Raw genomic sequence first — 19,568 nt, forward strand, 5'->3', positions numbered from 1 at the left:
AGGTGAGCTGGGAGCGGGCAGAGCAGCCCAGTTCAGAGCCCAGGCTCGGAGCCTGCGGGCGAGCGCACGAGCACCTCGGCTCTAATTGCTGCCTGGCTGCCAAGGACAACAAAGCCCGTGCACAAAGAATAGAAGTCATTCTGTCTGCAGGTTTGAATTGTTTCTTTCCTAAGGGGAGGGGAGGGAGGCGAAATCCATCCCTTTCTAAGCAGTGACTCAGGTGCCACGATCCACCCCGGGCGCGCATCTCGCCCGCTCCGCGCCGTGTTTGCTTTGACGCCGTGGGGCCTCATAATGGGATTATTGTTCCTTTGCGTGCAAAGCCCTCGCTTGGGGTTTTCTGTCCCCGCCCAGCCCTGCAAACCCTGCAAACCGCAGCCGCCTTCGCCTCCCCCAGCCCCCGGCACGGGCTGGCGAGCGCCCGGCACCCCCGGAGAGCCCATTCCTGCGCCCTGACTCACGGGCCGGCGTCACAGACGGGTGGGGAGGCTGTGCTTCCATGGAATCATCACAGAACCAGGGAATATCCCCAGCTGGATCCACAGGGATCGTCCAGTCCAACCCTGGCCGTGCGCGGACACCCCAACAATCCCGCCCCGTCCAAACCCTCCTGGAGCTCTGGCAGCCTTGGGGCCGTGCCCACTGCCCTGGGGAGCCTGGGCAGTGCCAACCACCCTCTGGGGGAAGAACCTTGTCCTGAGGTCCAACCTGAGCCTGCCCTGGCACAGCTCCAGCCATTCCCTTGTGGTCTGTCACTGGTCACAGAGAGCAGGGATTGGAGCTGCCCCTCCACTGCCCCTCAGGAGGAAGTTTCCTTGCCAAGGTTGCACAACCAAAACCACGGCCTCTTCCATGCCTATTGCAGCTGGGACCTCCCAGTGCTCACAGGGAAGGGCTTCTTCCCAACATCCCCTCTCCATCTACTCTCCTTCACCTTCAGGCCACCAGCCACATCCCAGAGCTTTGCATCACGCACTCACCACCACACGTAATCCCTTCTCCAAAGCCCTAATCCCTGGGCAAACACAGGGACAGCGCCAAGCTCTGAGCTATCAGCAGCCTCTCCAGCCTCCACTTGGTTCTAAGCACAGCCCAACACTCACCCTGGGGCAGCTCTCCTGCTTGCAGAGGAGTTTCTTGGGGTTTCTTCCACCTCCTTCTCACCAGCTCCATCTGGCACTGGGCCCATCCTGCTCCCAGACATCTCCATGGTTCTCTGAAACTAAAAAAAACAAAAAACATAAGGAGGTCACCAACTCACACTGCGGGGGCTGGGTGGCTTTTAACCCCCCCCTTTGCAAGAGCACCTACAGGGACTGCTTAGAAAAAACTCTTTTATCTTTTGGGGTTTGAGGCTTTTAGATGGAGAGGAGTCACAGCTTAGGTTTTCCTCCAGCCAGTGCAAAAATTTATTATTATTATTATTTATAAACCCCAAGAATTGAAAGGGTTTTTACTGAAAATCTGATAGTGGGGAGAAATCACCAGCTAAAATTTGATATTATGCTTGTAAGGGGCTCCGAGGACACTGCAAACCAGTCCAGACACCTTTGTACCCCTCCAAAGGCTCACTGCCTCCCATCAAAAGGATGGGAAGAGAGGGAAACCCCTCCCTCTGTGCTCACTATGAGCGTGGGTGCTGTGGGCCAGGGGTTCTCCCCATTTTCCAGGGGCAGAGACACAGGATGGGGGTTTGGTGGCATCGCCTTGCCTGGGGTGGGAACACCCCAGTCCCTCAGCTGCATCCTGACACTCAGCCAAGCACAGAGTTGAGGCCAAGTACACCCTAGGACCTCAAAAACCATCTCCAGCCATGGGATAACTCTCCTGTTTTCCCTCCAGCCTGATCTCTTGACAATTCCCAGCTCCTCCACCCAAGGGTCAGAGCCCATCTCCCTTTTGCAGGCCTTGGCTGGGTGTTCATATTCCCTTCGCTCCAAACTCCACCTTTCCATTGACACTTACTGTTTCCACAGGCAATTCCAGGCCTGGCCCCCCGCCAGCTTTTCAATCACACCAAGGAACAGAGAGATAATTTCATTTCCCCCCAGGGGACAAACAGAAAAGATGGATTTTCCTACGTGCTTTCTGCATCACCCTCCCCTCTCGCTCCCTACGGCTCCAGTGTGCATCATCATCATCTGGGCTGGCTACATCCAAGCAGGATTAAATGCTTTCCCTGATATTATCTCACAGCAATCTGATTACAAGGCTGCCTTTAACTGTATAATGTGGGTTTTTTGTACCAGCTTACACCACACGCCAGGAATCAAACCAGAAAATATCCCTGACAGGCTGCAGCAATCCCGACCCGTGGGCACCCCTGAGGATTTTAAGGTTTTTAAGGCTGCAAACAGATGGCTAAAAGCTTTACAGACACTTTTCATGTGTGTGGAAAGCAGGGGAAGAGCAGTGGGAGATGCTGCAGCCTGGCCACTGGTGGCACTGGGAAGGAGATGCTCTGATTCCCAGCCATGCCAGGTCCATTCCCTCTCCAACCCCAGCATGGCAGGGACAGACAACACCTGCTGCTTTCAAAACAAAGGGTCCTGACACCTCTTGCTTTTCCCACCGAGGGTCACCATCCCAAATTTCCCCCGTGCCTGGACATACCTGGCTCACCTCCGCAGCCCAGCGGCCCCCAGGGACACAAGCTCACCGGTGTCTGGGTGAGGCACTGCAAAACTGCCTTTCCTTGGGTTTTTGTCCCTTTTTTTTTCATCCCCGAAGCAGCTGCCTTCCTGGCCAAGAGGCAGGACCTCGGAGAAGCCGGGAACAATTGAGCTGGAGAAAGGAAACACAGCAGAACAGAGGGAGAAGAAGCAAAGCTACGGCTTTACAGCGTGAAAACAAATCAGTGCAAACTCTCAATTTCCCATTTATTGAAACCAATCACAGTTGAAAGGTCAAATCCATTGGCAAACAGTAGTTTTGTATCATCCAGAGTGATCCAAGTAGAAATGAAATCCAACCAAAAAAAAAAAAAGAACCAAATGGAAATGCACAACTCCAGCTTAACTCATTCAAGGCCGTTCCCTTTGGCTGCCCCTCCAGCAGGTGATCCGAGACATCCCAGAGCCACTTCCAGAGGCACTGAGCAGCAGGAGGCAGCCAGGTGATCCAGTTATTCCCACTGGAGGGTCTAAGGAAGCCCTTTGTGCTGGAGACTGAAGCATCCCTAGTGAGGGGGAACTGGGATTTGCAGCATCCTTCCAACTTGGGCGATTCCCTCCTCGCTGGAGCGTGTGCCGGGCACAGGGATGGGCAGGATTCACTCCTCAGCCTGGAAGGGATCGGTCCTGCCTGCTCAGGAAAAGCCATTCCACAAGAGAGGCTTAGAAAGCACCAGGTGAAGAGGCAGGATCCACGTTGCATCTTTCTGGCTCTTCAGGTGGGATAATTAATTAGTCCTGATGAACTGAACTCATCCTGCTGCTGCTCAGGAAGACGAGGGCTCCCGGCACACTCAGGGGCTGACTTGGCTCCAGGCTCTTCTGCAGGTGAAGTGTGACCAGGACCATCACCACCAAACCTTCTGTTGGCTCTTCAGGGAGTTATGGCCCACTGGAACCAGCAATCCCTCAGGAAGGGCAAACACAGGTCCACGTGGAATTGTATCCAGCATCAGGCAGCACATTAACAACAGTGCAGAGGATGACACCTTGCCTTGTCCAAGAGTACATGCTGGGAAACACTACAATTCTTCTTCTTTCCTGTTTGTTTTTTTAGCATAGAAAACTCTGGAACACAACTCATCAGAACAGTGCCTCGCTTAGATAAATTTAGGGGAAAAAAAAAAATGACATTTTCCCCTTGCAGAGATCCCGAGAAAATTCATTTTTATTTGCCTGGACTATTTGCATCCATCGAAACAAATTCCCTGAAGCATTCCCAAGGACCAGCAGGACACTGGAGACCTGCAGCCCCGTGATATGTTGTACATGTTATCGCAGCCCTAACGCCTTCCACCTGCCTTCCCAAAAAAAGGCTGGAATTCGAGACTCCCTAAGGAGTTTACTCCATTCCAGTGCCTCAGTACTTAACCACAGCCCAGCTTCAACACAGGACAGAGAATTTCTAACCTTCTACAGAGCAAAGACGATCAAAATCCCGAGTGACCTGACTCGGAGAAACCAGCCCAGCGTCATCCAACGACCCTCCCGAGAGGAAAAGCAAACCTGGTGGCGAAAGGAAAGCGGGATCTGGGAGGAACCACCTGCACTTGTGCTTTGAAAACCATCAATGTGACATTGCAGGGAGGAGGGAGAGAGATATAAAATCATCGGAAATCAACACCAAGCCAGATCCCAGGGAGATATGTACAAAAACAGTCCGGAGGGTGAGGCGCGCCCAGTTCCGAACCCGCGCTCGTGGCTCTGAATTCTTCTGCTGGGACTGCAGCGCTGCCCTACCCGAGCCCAACGTCCAGGGACATCATCACCACAAAGCCCAGGATGGAGGTCCAGGATGCCAGCTTCCCGTTGCCACTGCAGGGAGAGAGGGGAGATGGACGTGAGCTCTGAGGAGCCGGGAATGACGTCTGGGAGGAGGGAAGCGCTGCTCGTCTCTGTCCCGGGCAAGGGAAGGGACGTTCTGGAGTCCTCTGTGCTCCCCTCAGCGTCTCCCTGCCTGTAAGGGGGTCTCCAGGGGCTCACCTGGTCTGTGCCTCGGGGATGATGTCGTCCATCACCACGTAGACCATAGCTCCGGCGGCGAAGCCCAGGGCGTAGGGGAGGAGCGGCTCTGCCACCACCACGGCGAAGGCTCCGAACACGCCGGCCAAGGGCTCCACCATCCCGCTCAGCTGCCCGTACCTGCCAAACACCCCGGCTGACAGGCCCTGGGAGCCTGGAGGGAGGGGTGGCACAGCCCCACCGACCCCCTTTTCCCCGTTCCTGATGCCACCGTGGCCGGGAGGGGGTCGGACACCGCCCATGCCAAGCCAAGTCCCCCGGGTTATTTTAAACAGGCAATGGTTTGACCTAGCCCAGCTGAAATCTTCAGGAGTAGAATTAAGGCATGGCCCAGTTCCTTCCCCCTAACAGCTCTGTGGGATTTGGGGATCCAGCTCCCAGGCAGGGATGGGTCAGAAAGGAAATATTTCCAACCAGCATAACTCAATCCCAAAGAGCTGATGTTGTGAATCCATATCTGGCCACAGCCTCAACCAGGATAAAAATCATGTTCTTCCCACTCGTTTCCTTCCCCCCTAGGACTGTTTCAACTCTCTGGACCGCGGGAACTCCCTTCCCAGCAGCAGCAATCCTGGTGCAAGTCCCAGGACCCGCTTGCGGGGGTGGGTGGGAGGAAAAGAAAACAAAGCTTTGGCAGGAGCAGTTTTGGAGCCTCCCCCTGCCCTCCCATCCATCATCCAGCCAGGTGAACACAGCCCTGCACTCCCAGGGTTCATGCCCTGGGCTTTTTCACCTCAGGGAAAAAGGGAAAAGGCTGGGTTTAAAATCCAGCCTGGAGTGAAGGGAGAGAAAAAATGAAATAAAATAAAAGTTTAGTGCAGAATCTGGGAGGTCACAACAGGTACTGAAGCAGGATGTAGTGACCTGTCAGGATCATGGATGCATCCCCAGGGAGCTGAGGGCTTGCATCTGAGTTCAGGGAGTGTGGAGGGAGCAGGGCAGAGCTCACCACACTTCCTCAGCGCTGGAAACCAACAGCACTCCCAGCACCAGCTCCCCGTGATTTCAGGAGCTGAGCCAGCAGGTCTGGAGGAAGCCCATTCCAAGGGATGGAACAACACAATGGGTAGGGAAGGAGATCAGTGTGCAGGAGATGCTGGTGGAGGGCTCTTGTTCCCCTGGGAGAAGAGGAGCTCAGCTTACCAGAACGCTTTCCACGTGGAGAATCCAGCCCCTCGCAAAGGCAGGCTGACAGCCAGGCCCTCCGGGAAATTCTGGATCCCAATCCCAATGGCTAAGTTCCTACCACACAGAAAAAGCACAAATATATATATTTATATGTATATGTGTTAGGTGGAAAGCACAGCCTGGGGGAGGCTGCTGGGAGCCAGGGACAAAGAGACACGAGTAAGGATTCAGTGGAAGTGAAAAACCAGGACCAAAAACAGGTGGAGGGGAGAGATGGACTCTCCATCAGTCATAGAATCATGGAATGGTTTGTGTTGGAAGGGACCTTAAAGCCCATCTTGTTCCACCCCCTGCCATGGGCAGATTTTCTCCCTCGTGTTTTCACTGGTGTGTGTTGGTGGGACTGGCCATGGCCTGTCCTTGGGGGCCACCAAGAGAGGGACCATCCTGGGGGGCTCAGAGCTCCAGCAGAAGGGCTGGGCTGGGACCTGCCCCAGCCCCCAGCTCAGGGCAGGAGCCCAGTGCCTCTCCCCGAGGTCAGTCCTGCCTCTGCCAGCAGCTCCAAGCTCCCTTTTGCTGCTTCAAACACTTGTTTCCTATTAGTAAAATAAGACTGGTGAGAAAAATCTCTCTGGGTTGTTTAAACTTCTACCAGGGTTTACAGAAGAGGGGAGGGGAAGGGGGAGAGGCTGCGGGTTTCCCTAACCAGGACAGGCTATTACAATCAAAAACATTATTCAAGGGAAAGAGAGAGAGGACGGAGGGGGAAAACCATCCCTGTTGGAAAACACTGGGGCTGCTGTCTGTGCGCTGGGTTTTTTTTTCCTCCTTCCCTCGCCTTCGCACAAAGCAGCTTTTACTGGCCCCGACCACAACAAATTAATGGGGTGGGAGAGGGAGGTGTGAATGGAGGGGTCTGTACGGGAAGGGTGGAGAGTCCCCCCCCTCGCCCCCGGCCCCACCGGGAGGAGGGAACCCCACGCTGACCCCTGGCCCTGCAGCAGCCCCGAGGGGCAGGAGGAAGGGGATGGAAACCATGGGGAAGATCCAGGAGAAGCCCATCGGGTGGGATTGTCCCTGTTCTGTTCCTCCTTCCCTTCCCACATTCCTCCTGGCACGGCCTATCAGGGCTCCCCCCAAGAACCAGCCCCGGCCCTACAGACTGGGGCATCTCCAGAGCAGTGCCAGGTGCCCAGTGAGTCTGGCACGTGCCAGGGATGGGGATGGGGATGGGAGCAGGGCTGCAGATGGCACGGCAAGCCCTGGGCTGCAGTGCCCACCGTGCCACGGCACTCACACCCCATGGCAAGCAGGTTATGGCGTGCTCAACACCAACAGGGACCCACTGGGGCCAGGCCCCCCAGCCCTCATCAGGGAGGCAGCAATGAATGCCCCATCCCAAGTCAGGATTTTAACTGTTTTCCCAGGAAATGCCCACTGCATGGGCACCGGCAGCCAGGGCAGCTTCAGCGTGGGACGTGGCCACCAGGGACCCAGTGAAGGACCACAAGTGTCCCTGCACAAAGAGTTTCTTGGGATGTCCATGGGGCAGAAGGGACCTCCTGGGCCCAGCACCAGGCTGAGAAGGTCCCCATGACATCTCCTGGCCTCCAGTCACCCCCTGTCCCCACCACAGTCCTGCTCACCCAGACCACGCTCCCCTGGGACCATCGTTCCCTCAACGCTTCCTCCTCCCTGCAGCTCTGCCCGAACTCTTCCTGGACTTTGGGGCTTTCTGAGGCTTTCCCAGGGACACTGATCTCCTCAGGGTGAGGAGGTGTGACACCAGGGAGGCCAGGGACACCTAAGCCTGGCTGTTTGCTCTGCCTTGGTTCCGAGGGAACCGCGGGGGCCACCCCTGTTTGCAGGGCCCAGGTGCCGGGGCAGAGGAGAGGAGCACTCCCCGTGGAACAAAACCACCCCAAATCCACCAACAAAATCCTGTCCCTCTCGGCCACCGAGCCGTGCACAGCTCACACCTCCTCGGCAGCTCCCGTGGGGAGCCGAGGGCAGCGCGGGCGCCGGGAAGGGACGGAATCAAAGCTGCATTGTGTACGAGGGGAACAAAGGCGCCTTATTACGGAAATAGGTGGGGATTCTTGGAAGGCTTCCCCCGACTGCAAAGGAATACATTGTAAAACACCAGCACCGAGACAGAGCCGGCCCGGGGGAGCCCAACCTGGGGGTGCCCACGGGGAGATGAGCCCACGCAGCCAGAGGGACGACACCCAGGATGGGAAGTTTTAGGGTCTCCAAAGAGAGGAAGGCAGGGGATAACTGGGAGAGAGGTGGTAGAAGCAGATCCCATCTGGTCGGATTTCTGCCCAGGGAGGTGGTGGAGTCCCCACCCCTGGAGGTGTTCAAGGGACGTGGCACTCAGTGCTCAGGGCTGGGGGACAAGGTGGGCATTGGGCACAGATTGGACTCGATGATTTTGGAGGTCTTTTCCAAACTGGATTCTGGGGTTCTGTGGATGGGTCACCTGTGTCCAGCTGGACAAGGGAGACAACCTCATCCCCAAACGTTGAGTTGGTCCAAAGGAAGCACATCCCAGAGGAAACCACACCAGACTCTGCCTGGGAATGTGCGTGCCCCTTTAGTGGCTCTGCCACCAGCACCTTGGCCAGCACGGGAATGTCACTTGGGTGTCTCTTCCTTTGGGCACAATGGACTCAGGTGTCAAGGATCAAGGAGCCAACACGCACTGGACATGTTACCTTTCCCAGCTCTGCCTCAGCTTCCCCATCTGTGAAATGGGGGTGATGACAGTGATGTCCTCCACAACCTCCTCATTCTGGGAACAGAAACACCACCAGGACACGTGTCACCCACATGTGAGCTCTGCAGAGAGCCAGCAGTGCTGCGATGGCTCCGCCCCGGCCTCGGCTGATCCTCCCCTGTGCCGCAGTTTTAAGGAAGAAAAGGTAAATCTGTGACATCCTGGTGGAGCTCCAGCGAGGACCAGCTGGGTGGAAAGACTCCGTGTCCCCCCGGGAACGCACCGGGGCTGGACCTCCTACCCCAGCTCGCCTGCCAACTGCTATGGCACCACGCTGGGAGACTCCAAGTTCACTTTCAAAAAAAAGTTGGCATCTCTGCATATTTGCAAGGTCAAGGCACAGAAAGCCTTCTATAAGCCTAAACCCTTGTTTTCAAGGGCCTATTCTTTTACAAACTGATTATGAAAGCAGGCTACATATTCTTAACAAGCCCCTTTTCACTCCGGCTTTCAATTCCCTCCAGTGTATAATGTGCATGTGTATTCTTGCATGGCAGGCCCTTACATACTGTTTTGATTGTTATCGTCCTGCCATGAAAGGGCCGATTGTTTTGGGTTCCCGAGATTACATCATGGCTCCCACTCGGGCCGCCCGTCGAGGTGTTTGATCAGGGCTCCAGGTGGGAATGGGAAGGAGCTCCGCGGGGCCCTCGGCGGCGCTTCCCATACCTGCCCTACCTGTTGGGCGCGGTGGCGGCCCGGGAGGCTCTCACGCGAGGAGAGCGGGGGAGCTGGGGGGGGGCAGCGGGTCCTGCCACCCCTCCTGGTGTCCCCCGGGCCACATCCCCACCCCGGGCACCAGCCGGACCTGCCCGTGGGCACAGGGGGCTCCTGCTGACCCCGGGGTGCCCAACGCGTTACAGGCTAAAGGCACAGAAGGAGAGGGAGGATGCTGCTCCCACAACAGGATTTCTCATCTCCAACATTTCAAACTATTTAAAAAAAAAAAAAAAAAAACCACCAGGATATCAACCTACTGCGCCTCCTCCTCCTCTCGAGAGCAGCCAGCAGCCCCATTACCCACAAGGACACAGAAGTGCATGAACAACATGTGCCCTCACCCCAGGCAGGGGATGGAGCAGGTACCCCCCTGCCAGATAGGGAATGGCATGCCTTGGGTTGGAAGGGATGTTAAAGCTCATCCAGTCCCACCCCCTGCCATGGGCAGGGACACCTTCCACCAGCCCAGGTTGCTCCAACCTGGCCTTGAACACTCCCAGGGATGGGACAGCCACAGCTTCTCTGGGCAACCTGTGCCAGGGCCTCCCCACCCTCTCAGGGAGGAATTTCCTCCTCACAGGGAAGAATTTCTTCCCTGAGAAGCTCCCGTTGGGTCTCAGCTGGGGCCGTGTGTGGCCCATCCCAGTGGAACAACACCTGCTCTCCCAGTACTTGGCCATTCCAGTGCTGCTCCTCAGTAGCCACTTCCATCCCTCTATCCCACTCTTCTCCCCCTCTTCCCACCCAATCTCCTGGGCTGGAGCTGTGCCTCCAGCTCTGTGTCACATCTGCTGCCTGGCCCCCTGCCAGCCTTGCCCCCCCCCCAGCTCTGGATCCACACGCTGTAAACATTTACAATTTTAGGAAATTTTACCCTTAATTTATCCCAAAGGCACGTGAGCTCAGTTCAAAGTCGTAAAACCTGCTCTCCCCTCTGACTGCAGCACCGGGGCGTGAACTTCAGCTGGAGAGCACAGAATTCTCCAGCTTTCCCAACACAAATCCCCACCAGCAGCGCCAGCTCAGGCCAGGATGGGGCTGCCACTCAGGGTTCTCCCACTGGATCCCAAAGATGAGAGGCCTCCCCCAGCCCAAGGGTGGATCAGGATCCCCTTGTCCTGCCACTTGTTTCTCAGGAGAAGACACCAACCCCCAGCCTGGCTCAGCTGAGCAAAGGCAGGTTCAAAAAACAGGTTCAAAACCTGTCCAGCCCCAGCGCTGGACGATGGGAGACAGAAACTGGAGGTCATTCCCTGGGAGGGCAGACACGTATCCATCCACCTCCAGATCCCACGGCCTGCTCCCATTGTCTGGGGACTATTTATTCCCGTGGAGTTTTAAAATCTCTATCCTTATCTGCCTGGTTATTTATGTAACTGTTTGATTTATGAGTCAGACTCACGCACAGGGTAAAAGTTCACATCTCCCCCGATCTGGGAAGCACAAAGACACGTTTCATGAGCTCCACACGTTCCTTTTGCCATGTCTGACCTCGCTGAGCAGCAGGAAAGGCTCGAGGAGCCTCGACACCTTCTCCTGTGCTGGACAGGAGTGTGAACTTGGCCTGTGAGCACAGAATCTGGCCAATATTGGCTGAGTCTCGCCAGGCTCTGGCTCTTTGCAGGGCTGGTACCTCTCCTCAGGAGAGGAAGGCAGCATTAAAAGGCAGCATGAAGAGCTGCAGGACCCCCATTGCTGCTGCTATTCCCAACATATTTCCTTTTCCAGGAGCAGATTCAGCATCATCAGGTGCCACTCCAAGCCCTGCAGGCCCCCAGCTCCGAGGAACCCTGTAAATCCCCCCCAAACTGCTACAAGAGAACAGCAGCAACCATAAAAAGGAGAGTCTGTGGCTCTCACACCTCATCAGAGCTGGCTCCTGACAGGAATTTCTCCATTTTCAAGCAGAAACCAAGAACATCCTTCCCTGGCAGCCACTGAGCCACGGGCAGCACCTTCCAACTCCAACCATCACCAGGAGGTTTCAGTTAAGACCCCACACACCTATTTTTAAATACCTTAAGACAACTCTCATGTGAGACCTCGTTAATTCTATTTTAAACAGTGTCAGCCTGCAAATAATTCCAATTTTTACATATTCATACAGGCACACCCCTAAATAAAGCAGGATTTAACGATGCGGCTGCATTGATCTCGGGCAGGCCTGGACCTGGAGGGAGATACAGAACCCTATAAAGGTTATTAAAATATTTTTTTTAGAACAATTAAACACACAGAGAAGCTGGGTGGTCTAAAAGCAGGGCTGGGATTATGGTCCATATATAAAAATTCCCAATTAATGTTTATGGCTTTGTACAAAAATGCCAATTCTCTGCTTTTTGAGGGAATCCTCAAACTGAAATTTCATTTCACACTGAAAATTGTTTTATATATCATGGAAATCTCAGTGTAAATAACATGCTGGGGTGGGGGAAATGGTTTAAGGGGTATTTTTTAGGGATTTATTGCCTTGCCCTCCAGATCACCAGCAAACATGGCCCCATCACTTAGGGAAAACAAAAGTAAGGGGAGGAGGATGAGTGTGGTTAATAAAGACCCTGTTCTTCCTTCCTCTTAAAGGGTAAAAAGGACCCAGAGGGAATCAAAGCCCAGCTCTACATACAGATAAAATATGGATGTATTCCACCCATCCTCTCTCAGGTGGCTCCAGGACGTGGTGATGCAGCTCAGCATCCCACACAAGCCCAGCTCACTGTGCCAGGGTGGCATCGAGGGGCTCACACACAACTCCCATGTGCCCACGTTCGCATCCTGCTGGGAATCATTAGCCAAGAGCAAAATTAAAAGCCCTGAAATGATTTCTCCTCGCCCCTTTCCCGCAGCATCGCTGTTGAACCGCTCCGGGGGAGCGTGAAAGCACCGGAGCAGCTCCTTTGTGCAGCCTGAAAACCTGGAACCAAACAATTTCCTAACAGCTGTAGCTCTAAAAGGGGCCATTATCGCCCCGTGTTCCCTCACAATGTCTTCATTCAATTTGCTTCCCCTCTCCAAGGGTTTATTTTTACACCACGCTGCAAGGAGAGGACCAGGCCACTGGGGCTGCCCAGCCAAGCTGGGGTTCACAGGGAGCTTTGGGTGGCACTACCCGGGTAAGATCATCAGGAGAAGAGCTTTGGCTTGCTCTGCTTTCTTGCCTTGCCCTCTTTCTTGTATTTTGAGGTGAACAGAAAGCCAAGGGGTGCACTTTGCAGATCAAAGCTGCACAGGAGAGACCTTCGTGGTGAGGTCCTGGAGAACCTCATCCTGCAGGAATGGGGACCAAGGCCAAGGGTGGGCACATTCCATGGCAGGGACACCTTCCACTAGCCCAGGTTGCTCCAACCTGGCCTGGGACACTCCCAAGGATGGGGCAGCCACAGCTTCTCTGGGCAAACCTGTGCCAGGGCCCGGCCACCCTCACAGGGAAGGATTTCCTCCCAAAATCCCGTCTAAGTCTTCCACCCCAGGCTGCTGAGCTCATCCACAAACCATCCACTTGTCCAGCAGCACCCAGGGAGTGGGTGCTCTCTGGGCAGCTCTCCCAAAGCCCCCTCAGAGGGGTGAGAAGACAAAGAGCTCCTCCTGGCACTCGCTGTCCTTCAGGCTGTACGGCCACGGAAGGAGGAGAACACAACCATTACACGGACTTTCCACCCAGCCAGATGTTGCTTGGGAGAGCAGCTGTCTCTCCTAAGCATTCCAAATCCATCAAAAACTCAGTCTAGACACTGGGAGTAAGGGATGAGGAAGGAGTGAGAGGGAAGAGGAGGGGAGGCTATTTACACAGCGACGTAAAGGCGAAGAGCCAGCGAGGGACTGGCAGCCAAGTGCCCGGTTCCCAGCCAGGCCCTGGAGACCTCCCTGCTCACTTGGGAGATCTCCTCCTCCTCCAACCTGGCAAGAAACCCAGGCTGCAGCACCCATCCAGCCCCAGGAGCCGGGCTGCTGTGGGCTTTCAATCCAGCTGACTTGGACAAGAGACAGGAGAGTGAAGAAGAATGAGTGTTGTCACCAAACCTGCAGGGGCCACAGTGGCCAAAGAGCCTCCCTTCAGCACATGGGCAGAGCCACAGAGCCTGGGGGATTCCCCCCTGAGGGATTCCTCCCAGCCTGGCTCCCCCATGGGCTGCACCACTTAGGACAAGTTTCCCCTTCAAGTGCCTCGAGTTTTAGTTCCTGCATTTCAGGAAAGCTCAGAGCACCTGTTTTCTCCAACAGCCTCCCACCCCCTGCATTTCTGGTGGGAAGACACCATCACTGCTGGCAGGAGCCTCCTCATCTCACCTCACCTCACCTCACCTCCTCCTCTCCATCTCTCCATCCACCTCTGCTGAGGTTCAATCGTGATCAGAAACACAACAGACCTGGTTTGTGGCTCAAACCCTTCCAGCCCACTTTGTGCTCCAGAGGGGGGATGACAACACACCCTGGTACCATCCCCACCCTTCCCAAAGAAAAGCCCCAGGGAAACCCATTACTCTAGTAATAAACATCCACCCTAGGACAGCCTAATTAAAAGGTGCTTAATAAGCAGCTTTGTTTTGTAACCAGGGGCAGTGCTGGGCTTTGTTCTGCACCCATTTGTCTGGGATCCCAGGAAAGGTGGAAATCCCCCTCACCTCATCCCTAGGTGGGTTTTTGCCGTGAGGTGTTTCTGTGATCTGATAAAGAGGTTGGGATTCGACCCCACATTTTGATCCTTCCCCTTTATTAGCTCCACTGTGGATCTATTCATAAGCAAGAGACAGGATCTCATGTGTGTGAACCAGAGAAAAACCCAGTGTGTCTTCTGCTGTCTCCCAGACCACAATGATTTCCATTCATTCCAAGAAAACACAGTATAAAATTTTTGCCTGGTTTCAATCTCCCTACATTAATCAAGCCCTTTTTTTTTTTTTTTTTCCAGCCTGAGAGACACAGCGTGGGAGGCACAGGCTGTCCCATGAAATAATATTTTCCAAGCCATAGTCAAAGTCTGCCTGTCAACTCGAAGCCTCTCTTCTGTCTGTTTTACCAAAGCTGGACAGGAAACAATCTGTGGGCACAACAGATCAAAACAAGGCCAGCATTCCCAGCAAAAGGGCGGATGAATGGGAGCCATTGTGCTGTGGTGGAGGAAACATCACCAGCATCATGGAGGGGGGGGAGAATAGATCTGTTTCCATCACTTCCCCACTCACCCCCTGCCTGCTCCAGCTGCCCCAGAGAGGGGATTCCATGCAGGACACAGTGGGGCAGGTGGGATGAGGGGGATGAGGGTGGGACAGGCAGAACCACGATGTGCTGGTCCATCAGCACCCAAAAGCAGGTCGAGCTGGGCAATCCAAGTTAAACATTATTCCCACAAACCCCACTTTCCCCCTTCCTTGTCTCCTGGGCAAGCCAGGATCAGAGCCCGGATCAAACCTGACCTGCAGCTGCCAAAAGGGGCTGCAGCAAAGTCTCTGGTGGGATTTGGGGGTGCTGAAGGGGAGAGGGAATCCATCCCTGCCCCATCCCCAGAGTTCAGGGGAGGAAGGCTCACCAGGTATGGATCCACCTTTTCTGGCAGGATCCCAGCCCAGGTGCTGAGGGGGTGACACCCACAGGGGATTCCCCAGGGGCTCCCCTGCCTCCAGCTCCCCCTGCAGCTGCTGAAGGGGATCCACATGAACCCCAAGAACAGCTCCCAGCTGTGAACAAACCCTCCCCAAATCCCTCTGCTTTAAACCAAAGGTAACAACCAACTCCCCACCGCCCTCAAACATTCTCGGTTTCATCCTAAGGCAGAGCTCTGCCAAAAATTTGCCTTGCACCACATTTAACCTCCCTAAATTATCTGCATCCGTGGGATCCGGTGAGGACCCGGTGCCCAGACCACCCATGGCTTAACAAAACACCTCACTTTATTTTTCAAACCTCTAGTCCTTTCTATATATCATCTGCTCCAAGTAATTTATGGCATTTAACCCAATATCGGTTCCACTTCTTTGAACTTCCTCTCGCCTTGGGAAGAGCAGCCCCTTGCTTGGGGCTTTGCCAGGGAAAAAGCCACATCTGGGAATCCCATCAGCTGCAGGGTTTGCCCTCCAAGCCCTGTGAGACCAGGCAGCAGCCCCAAATCTGGGGGAAGAGGCTGATAGGAGCATGGATGTTACCACCTAGTGTCAGCTGGGAGAGGAGCAGCACCCGGCACGGGGCTGGGATGGGAACAGGGCTGCAGGTCAGCCCAGGCACCTCTGCCTCCCTGGCCACCCACAGGGACAGGAGCTTTGCACCCCTCTATCAGGGATGGCCTTGAAAACAAAAATTCAATGTGCTTTTGGGGAGGGAAGAATGCAGGGAAGTCTGTCCGTGTTTTATCCTGACTTTTCAGCTAGAGTTGGACTTGCAGGTGGTTTTTGCCTGCAACCAGCCAAGCTATTCACTGCAACAGTCAGACCCACACTGCCCTGATCCATCTGTGGTTTTGATGGAGGAAGGAGAGAAACAGTTGTTCCCCATCCATGCCAGGAGCACAGGGAATGTGCCTGAGGACCAGGCAAAGAGCACCATCTCAGTGTCTGCTCCCAAACATCCAAGCAAAAAAGTGCCCTGAAAATCCTCTTTCCAGCATTTCCCAGTTGCTACAGGCTTGAATTTTCCAGCCTTAATAACAGCCTTTTATCAATTTTTTAAAATTACACAGACAAGTGATGTTAAAATAACAGTGGGGCTGCAGGATGGAGCTTCACCCACACAGCCCCTGGAAGAGCATCCCTGGAGCACAGCCTTCACATCCCAGCTGCAAAACAGCTCAGCCACAGGAAAACCATCAGCCAGAGCATCTCCTGCTGCCTGTGCTGCCAGCCAGTGGTGCAGGGAACATCCCACTAGCTGGAATCACTGCAATTCCTGATGGAGGAGCAGATCAGCCAGAGAGGGACTGGCAGAGAAAATCCAGATGGTTCAAAGCTAATTGTGCAACAGATTCCCTTTTCCTCCCCAGATTAGCCAGCCAAGGTCCAGCCCTGCTCACCACACATGACCCCAGTCACTGCCACCCCACGCCCCCATCTTCCCCCACCACTGCTCTCCATCTTCCTCCTCAGGGCAGTGAGTGTCTCAAAGACATTCCCAAATCCTTCTCCTGTGAAAAGCAGAATCACTGGCCCAGGTGTTTTTGGGGTAGTTTTCTCTTCACTCTGCAGCACAACACAGGCACACTCCAGAGTTCCTGCAATCCTGACCAGGGAAATTCATTTTACGGCGAATTTCTCGTTGACAGCAAAAAAATCCTGAGGAAGCAGCAACGCTCCGTAAGAAAAGGGCAGAGCTGCAGGTCCCTGGGTGCCAGTGTGGCATCCCCTCCCTGCCAGCCCTGCCCAGCATCCCAGTCCATGGGATGAGGGGCTCACTGGTGGTGCTTTCATCCCCTAAAAGACACAGCAGGGACTCGGAGAGAGGGAGAATCCCCAACACGAGACATCCAGAGCATGGACAGCAACAGGGACCTGTCCTGGTCCCTCTCCTCCTACACCCAGCCTTGGGAAAGCCACTGACAGAGCAGACCAGCACCAGACAGCCCTGTCTGTCCCCTGCCTGTACCTCTGCCTGCCCCCTGCCCACTTTGCACCCCCGCGCAGCCCCGGGATGCTTCAATCCCGCCCATCCCGACCTCGGCAGCTCCAGCCCCATCTGGTTCCTGTTAAATCAGCCACACAGGACGGGCAGAGCCCCCTCCCCCTGCGCTGAGTGTGTGAAGAGGGGGAGGCAGAGCAGCTTTTTTAAGCCATGGCTGCCCTTCTCTTTACCTTCCTGCCTGGAAGGCAGCCAGGAGCCGCTCACGCCTCCCCGCTCCCATCTGGAAGGAACCTTCTCCTCCCGGGACACACTCCCACCCTTGGCACTGCCCCCCCCGTGCTGGGCACCGCTCCTCCTCCCTGGGCACACCCTGCTCTGGGTCCTGCTCCTCTTCTGTCACTGCAGCAGTTTTGTCCCAAGCTGTTATTTCCACCCCGTGGAACTTCCCAGTGTTTTCATCCTTGCAAGGAGAAGGGCGGTCCCACAGCAGGGAGGGATGCTCCTGCCCGAGGACAGCTCAGCCCCCCTGGAAAACACCTCAAAAGCAGACATTAGGTTGTCCTAAGCCCCATCTAAACTTCCATTAAACCTACATCACCTTTCCAAACCAGGCAGGGGAAGCACCAATAGCCAAGACCCAACCACCATCCTTGGGCACAGGACCACGTTCTGCTCACATTCCCTGACAGGCAAAATCATACAATCCTGGAATGGGTTTGGGTTGGAAGGGACCTTAAAGATCATCCAATTCCAACCCCCTGCCATGGGCAGGGACACCTTCCACCAGCCCAGGTTGCTCCAAGCCCCGTCCAACCTGGCCTTGGACACTCCCAGGGATGGGGCAGCCACAGCCTCTCTGGGCTCCAAGGGGGTTCCCCCCAGAGCACAAGCCATAAATGATCCCAGCCCCAGTTCCCAGAGGAGGCAGGAGCAGCAAGGTCGCAGGAACAGAGCCTGCACACCCGGTGGCAGCAAAGAAACACAGAGCAGCACAGGCAGGGCTGGAGCAGCACTGGGAGACAGGGAGGGTGGAGGAGCCCAGGAGCCTGCAAGCACAGAGGTACTGGCAGGACCCCGGGAGTCACAGGGTGGCTGAGGTGGCATGTGCAAAGCACCAGGTGTTTTAAAAGGTGAGATCCCACCCTGCTTTCTAATCATGGATTTTCAGGTTTTAACCAAATCCCGGGGTGACCATCAGCTGTGGCTCTACACCTGCACTGCTCTGCTCTGCTCACGCCACCCACCCTCACAAAACCCCCTCTTGGGGGTTGCCTTCAGGCACTGAAGGGGCTCTGAGGTCTCCCCTGAGCCTTCTCTTCCCCAGGCTGGACACCCCCAGCTCTCCCCATGGCAAACACGCTGCTTTTTTAAAAAGCCCGTGGCCCCAAAGAGCCTTTGGACAGAGCAGGGCCAAGGAGCAATTTTCCCTTTGGGTGTCTCGAGGCTTAGCTCTGCCTCTCACGTTATATGCTATTTTTTTAAACCCACAGAACACAAATGAACCAGCCCAGAATTCTCACGGATATTTCCAAATGGCTTTATGGCAGCACAGCCACACCGAGGGATGCCGGGCTGCCTGCAGATGACAGTGACAGACAAATTGATGGCAACGAAGTTATTTTGTCTCCCTTTTGCAGCTGACTGAATTTGCATTGGTATTTTCATGGTACAGATGCCACCTTTCATCTAACATGATTAATGCCGTTGTAAATACAGAGAAAGAACCAGCTGCTTCTGCCTCCTCAGCTTCTACGGAGCAGCTGAGGGGAAAAAAAGTCCTTTTGTTCCAGCATCTCCAGAGCCTCTGCAGGCTTTGTGAAGAGCCTTTTATTTCAAAAGGTTAGGGAAATGTGGTGGGTAAAGCTGGAGTATCCTGCTTTTCTCTCTGGGATCTCTGGCAGTCCCAGTGCCCGGGATGAGACAGGGAATTGGGAACACAAGGTTTGGGTTGTCTTTGTGGGGTCCTTGTGAGCACAGCTTGTGCCTGGACACAGAACGGGCTGGACAGCCTGGAAGAGTCCAAAACCAGCCCTGAGACCCCACAGATCCTTCAGCAGGAATTATGGAATAGTTTGGGTTGGAAGGGCAGGGACACCTTCCACCAGCCCAGGTTGCTCCAAGCCCCGTCCAACCTGGCCTTGGACACTTCCAGGGATGGGGCAGCCACAGCTTCTCTGGGCAACCTGTGCCAGGGCCTCCCCACCCTCCCAGGGAAGGATTTCTCCCTAAAATCCAATCTAACCCTGCCCTTTTTAGGAACAAGGTGACTGGGCCGTGACATCACTTTTCACCCACGAGGTGTAAGGGTTGGGCTGATTCATCACTGCCTGAACACACCCCCTGTCCCCAAACTGCAAAAACTACAGCAGGGTCTGGGAAATGAAGGGTCAAGAGAAAACGGGGTGAAATTCGGGTGTAAATTCCAAACAGCAAAAGACAAGGACATCAGGAGCCCCGGCAGGAAGGTGCTGTTTGCAAGGCAGCCACCAAGAGGTGCCAGCAGCTCTTCCAAAGCCTCGGCAGCTCCTCCAGCTTCACACCACACTTAACTCCTTTCTCCAATTTTTTTTTCCAGCAACGCCCCCAGTCTGCCCAGTTCCAGCTCTGCCGGGAGCAGCTGGACCAGCTGCTGTCACCGGGGCTTTGCTCCTGCTTGGAGGAGCAGGGAACACCCCCAAAGCCCAAACCACCACAGCCAGCCTGCA

General features: G+C 54.9%; 1 protein-coding gene across 3 annotated transcripts in view; it reads right to left on the reverse strand.

Annotated features, from left to right (window-relative positions):
- Positions 1–2,858: 2,858 nt before the first annotated feature.
- Positions 2,859–19,568, reverse strand: part of SLC39A11 (solute carrier family 39 member 11) — a 72,797-nt gene continuing 56,087 nt past the window's right edge. For all 3 annotated transcript variants that reach the window (XM_027904309.1, XM_027904310.1, XM_027904308.1), the window contains exons 8-10: positions 5,838–5,936; positions 4,656–4,814; positions 2,859–4,487 (exon numbers count right to left, since the gene is read on the reverse strand). In XM_027904309.1, the coding sequence (XP_027760110.1) occupies positions 4,409–4,487; positions 4,656–4,814; positions 5,838–5,936 (337 nt within the window). In that variant the 3' untranslated portion in view covers positions 2,859–4,408. The remainder of the gene's footprint in view (positions 4,488–4,655; positions 4,815–5,837; positions 5,937–19,568) is intronic.

Source organism: Empidonax traillii, unplaced genomic scaffold, assembly GCF_003031625.1.
Source record: "Empidonax traillii isolate 1590-97213 ecotype Southwest subspecies unplaced genomic scaffold, ASM303162v1 scaffold1037:size355049, whole genome shotgun sequence".
Taxonomy (NCBI): Eukaryota; Metazoa; Chordata; class Aves; order Passeriformes; family Tyrannidae; genus Empidonax; species Empidonax traillii.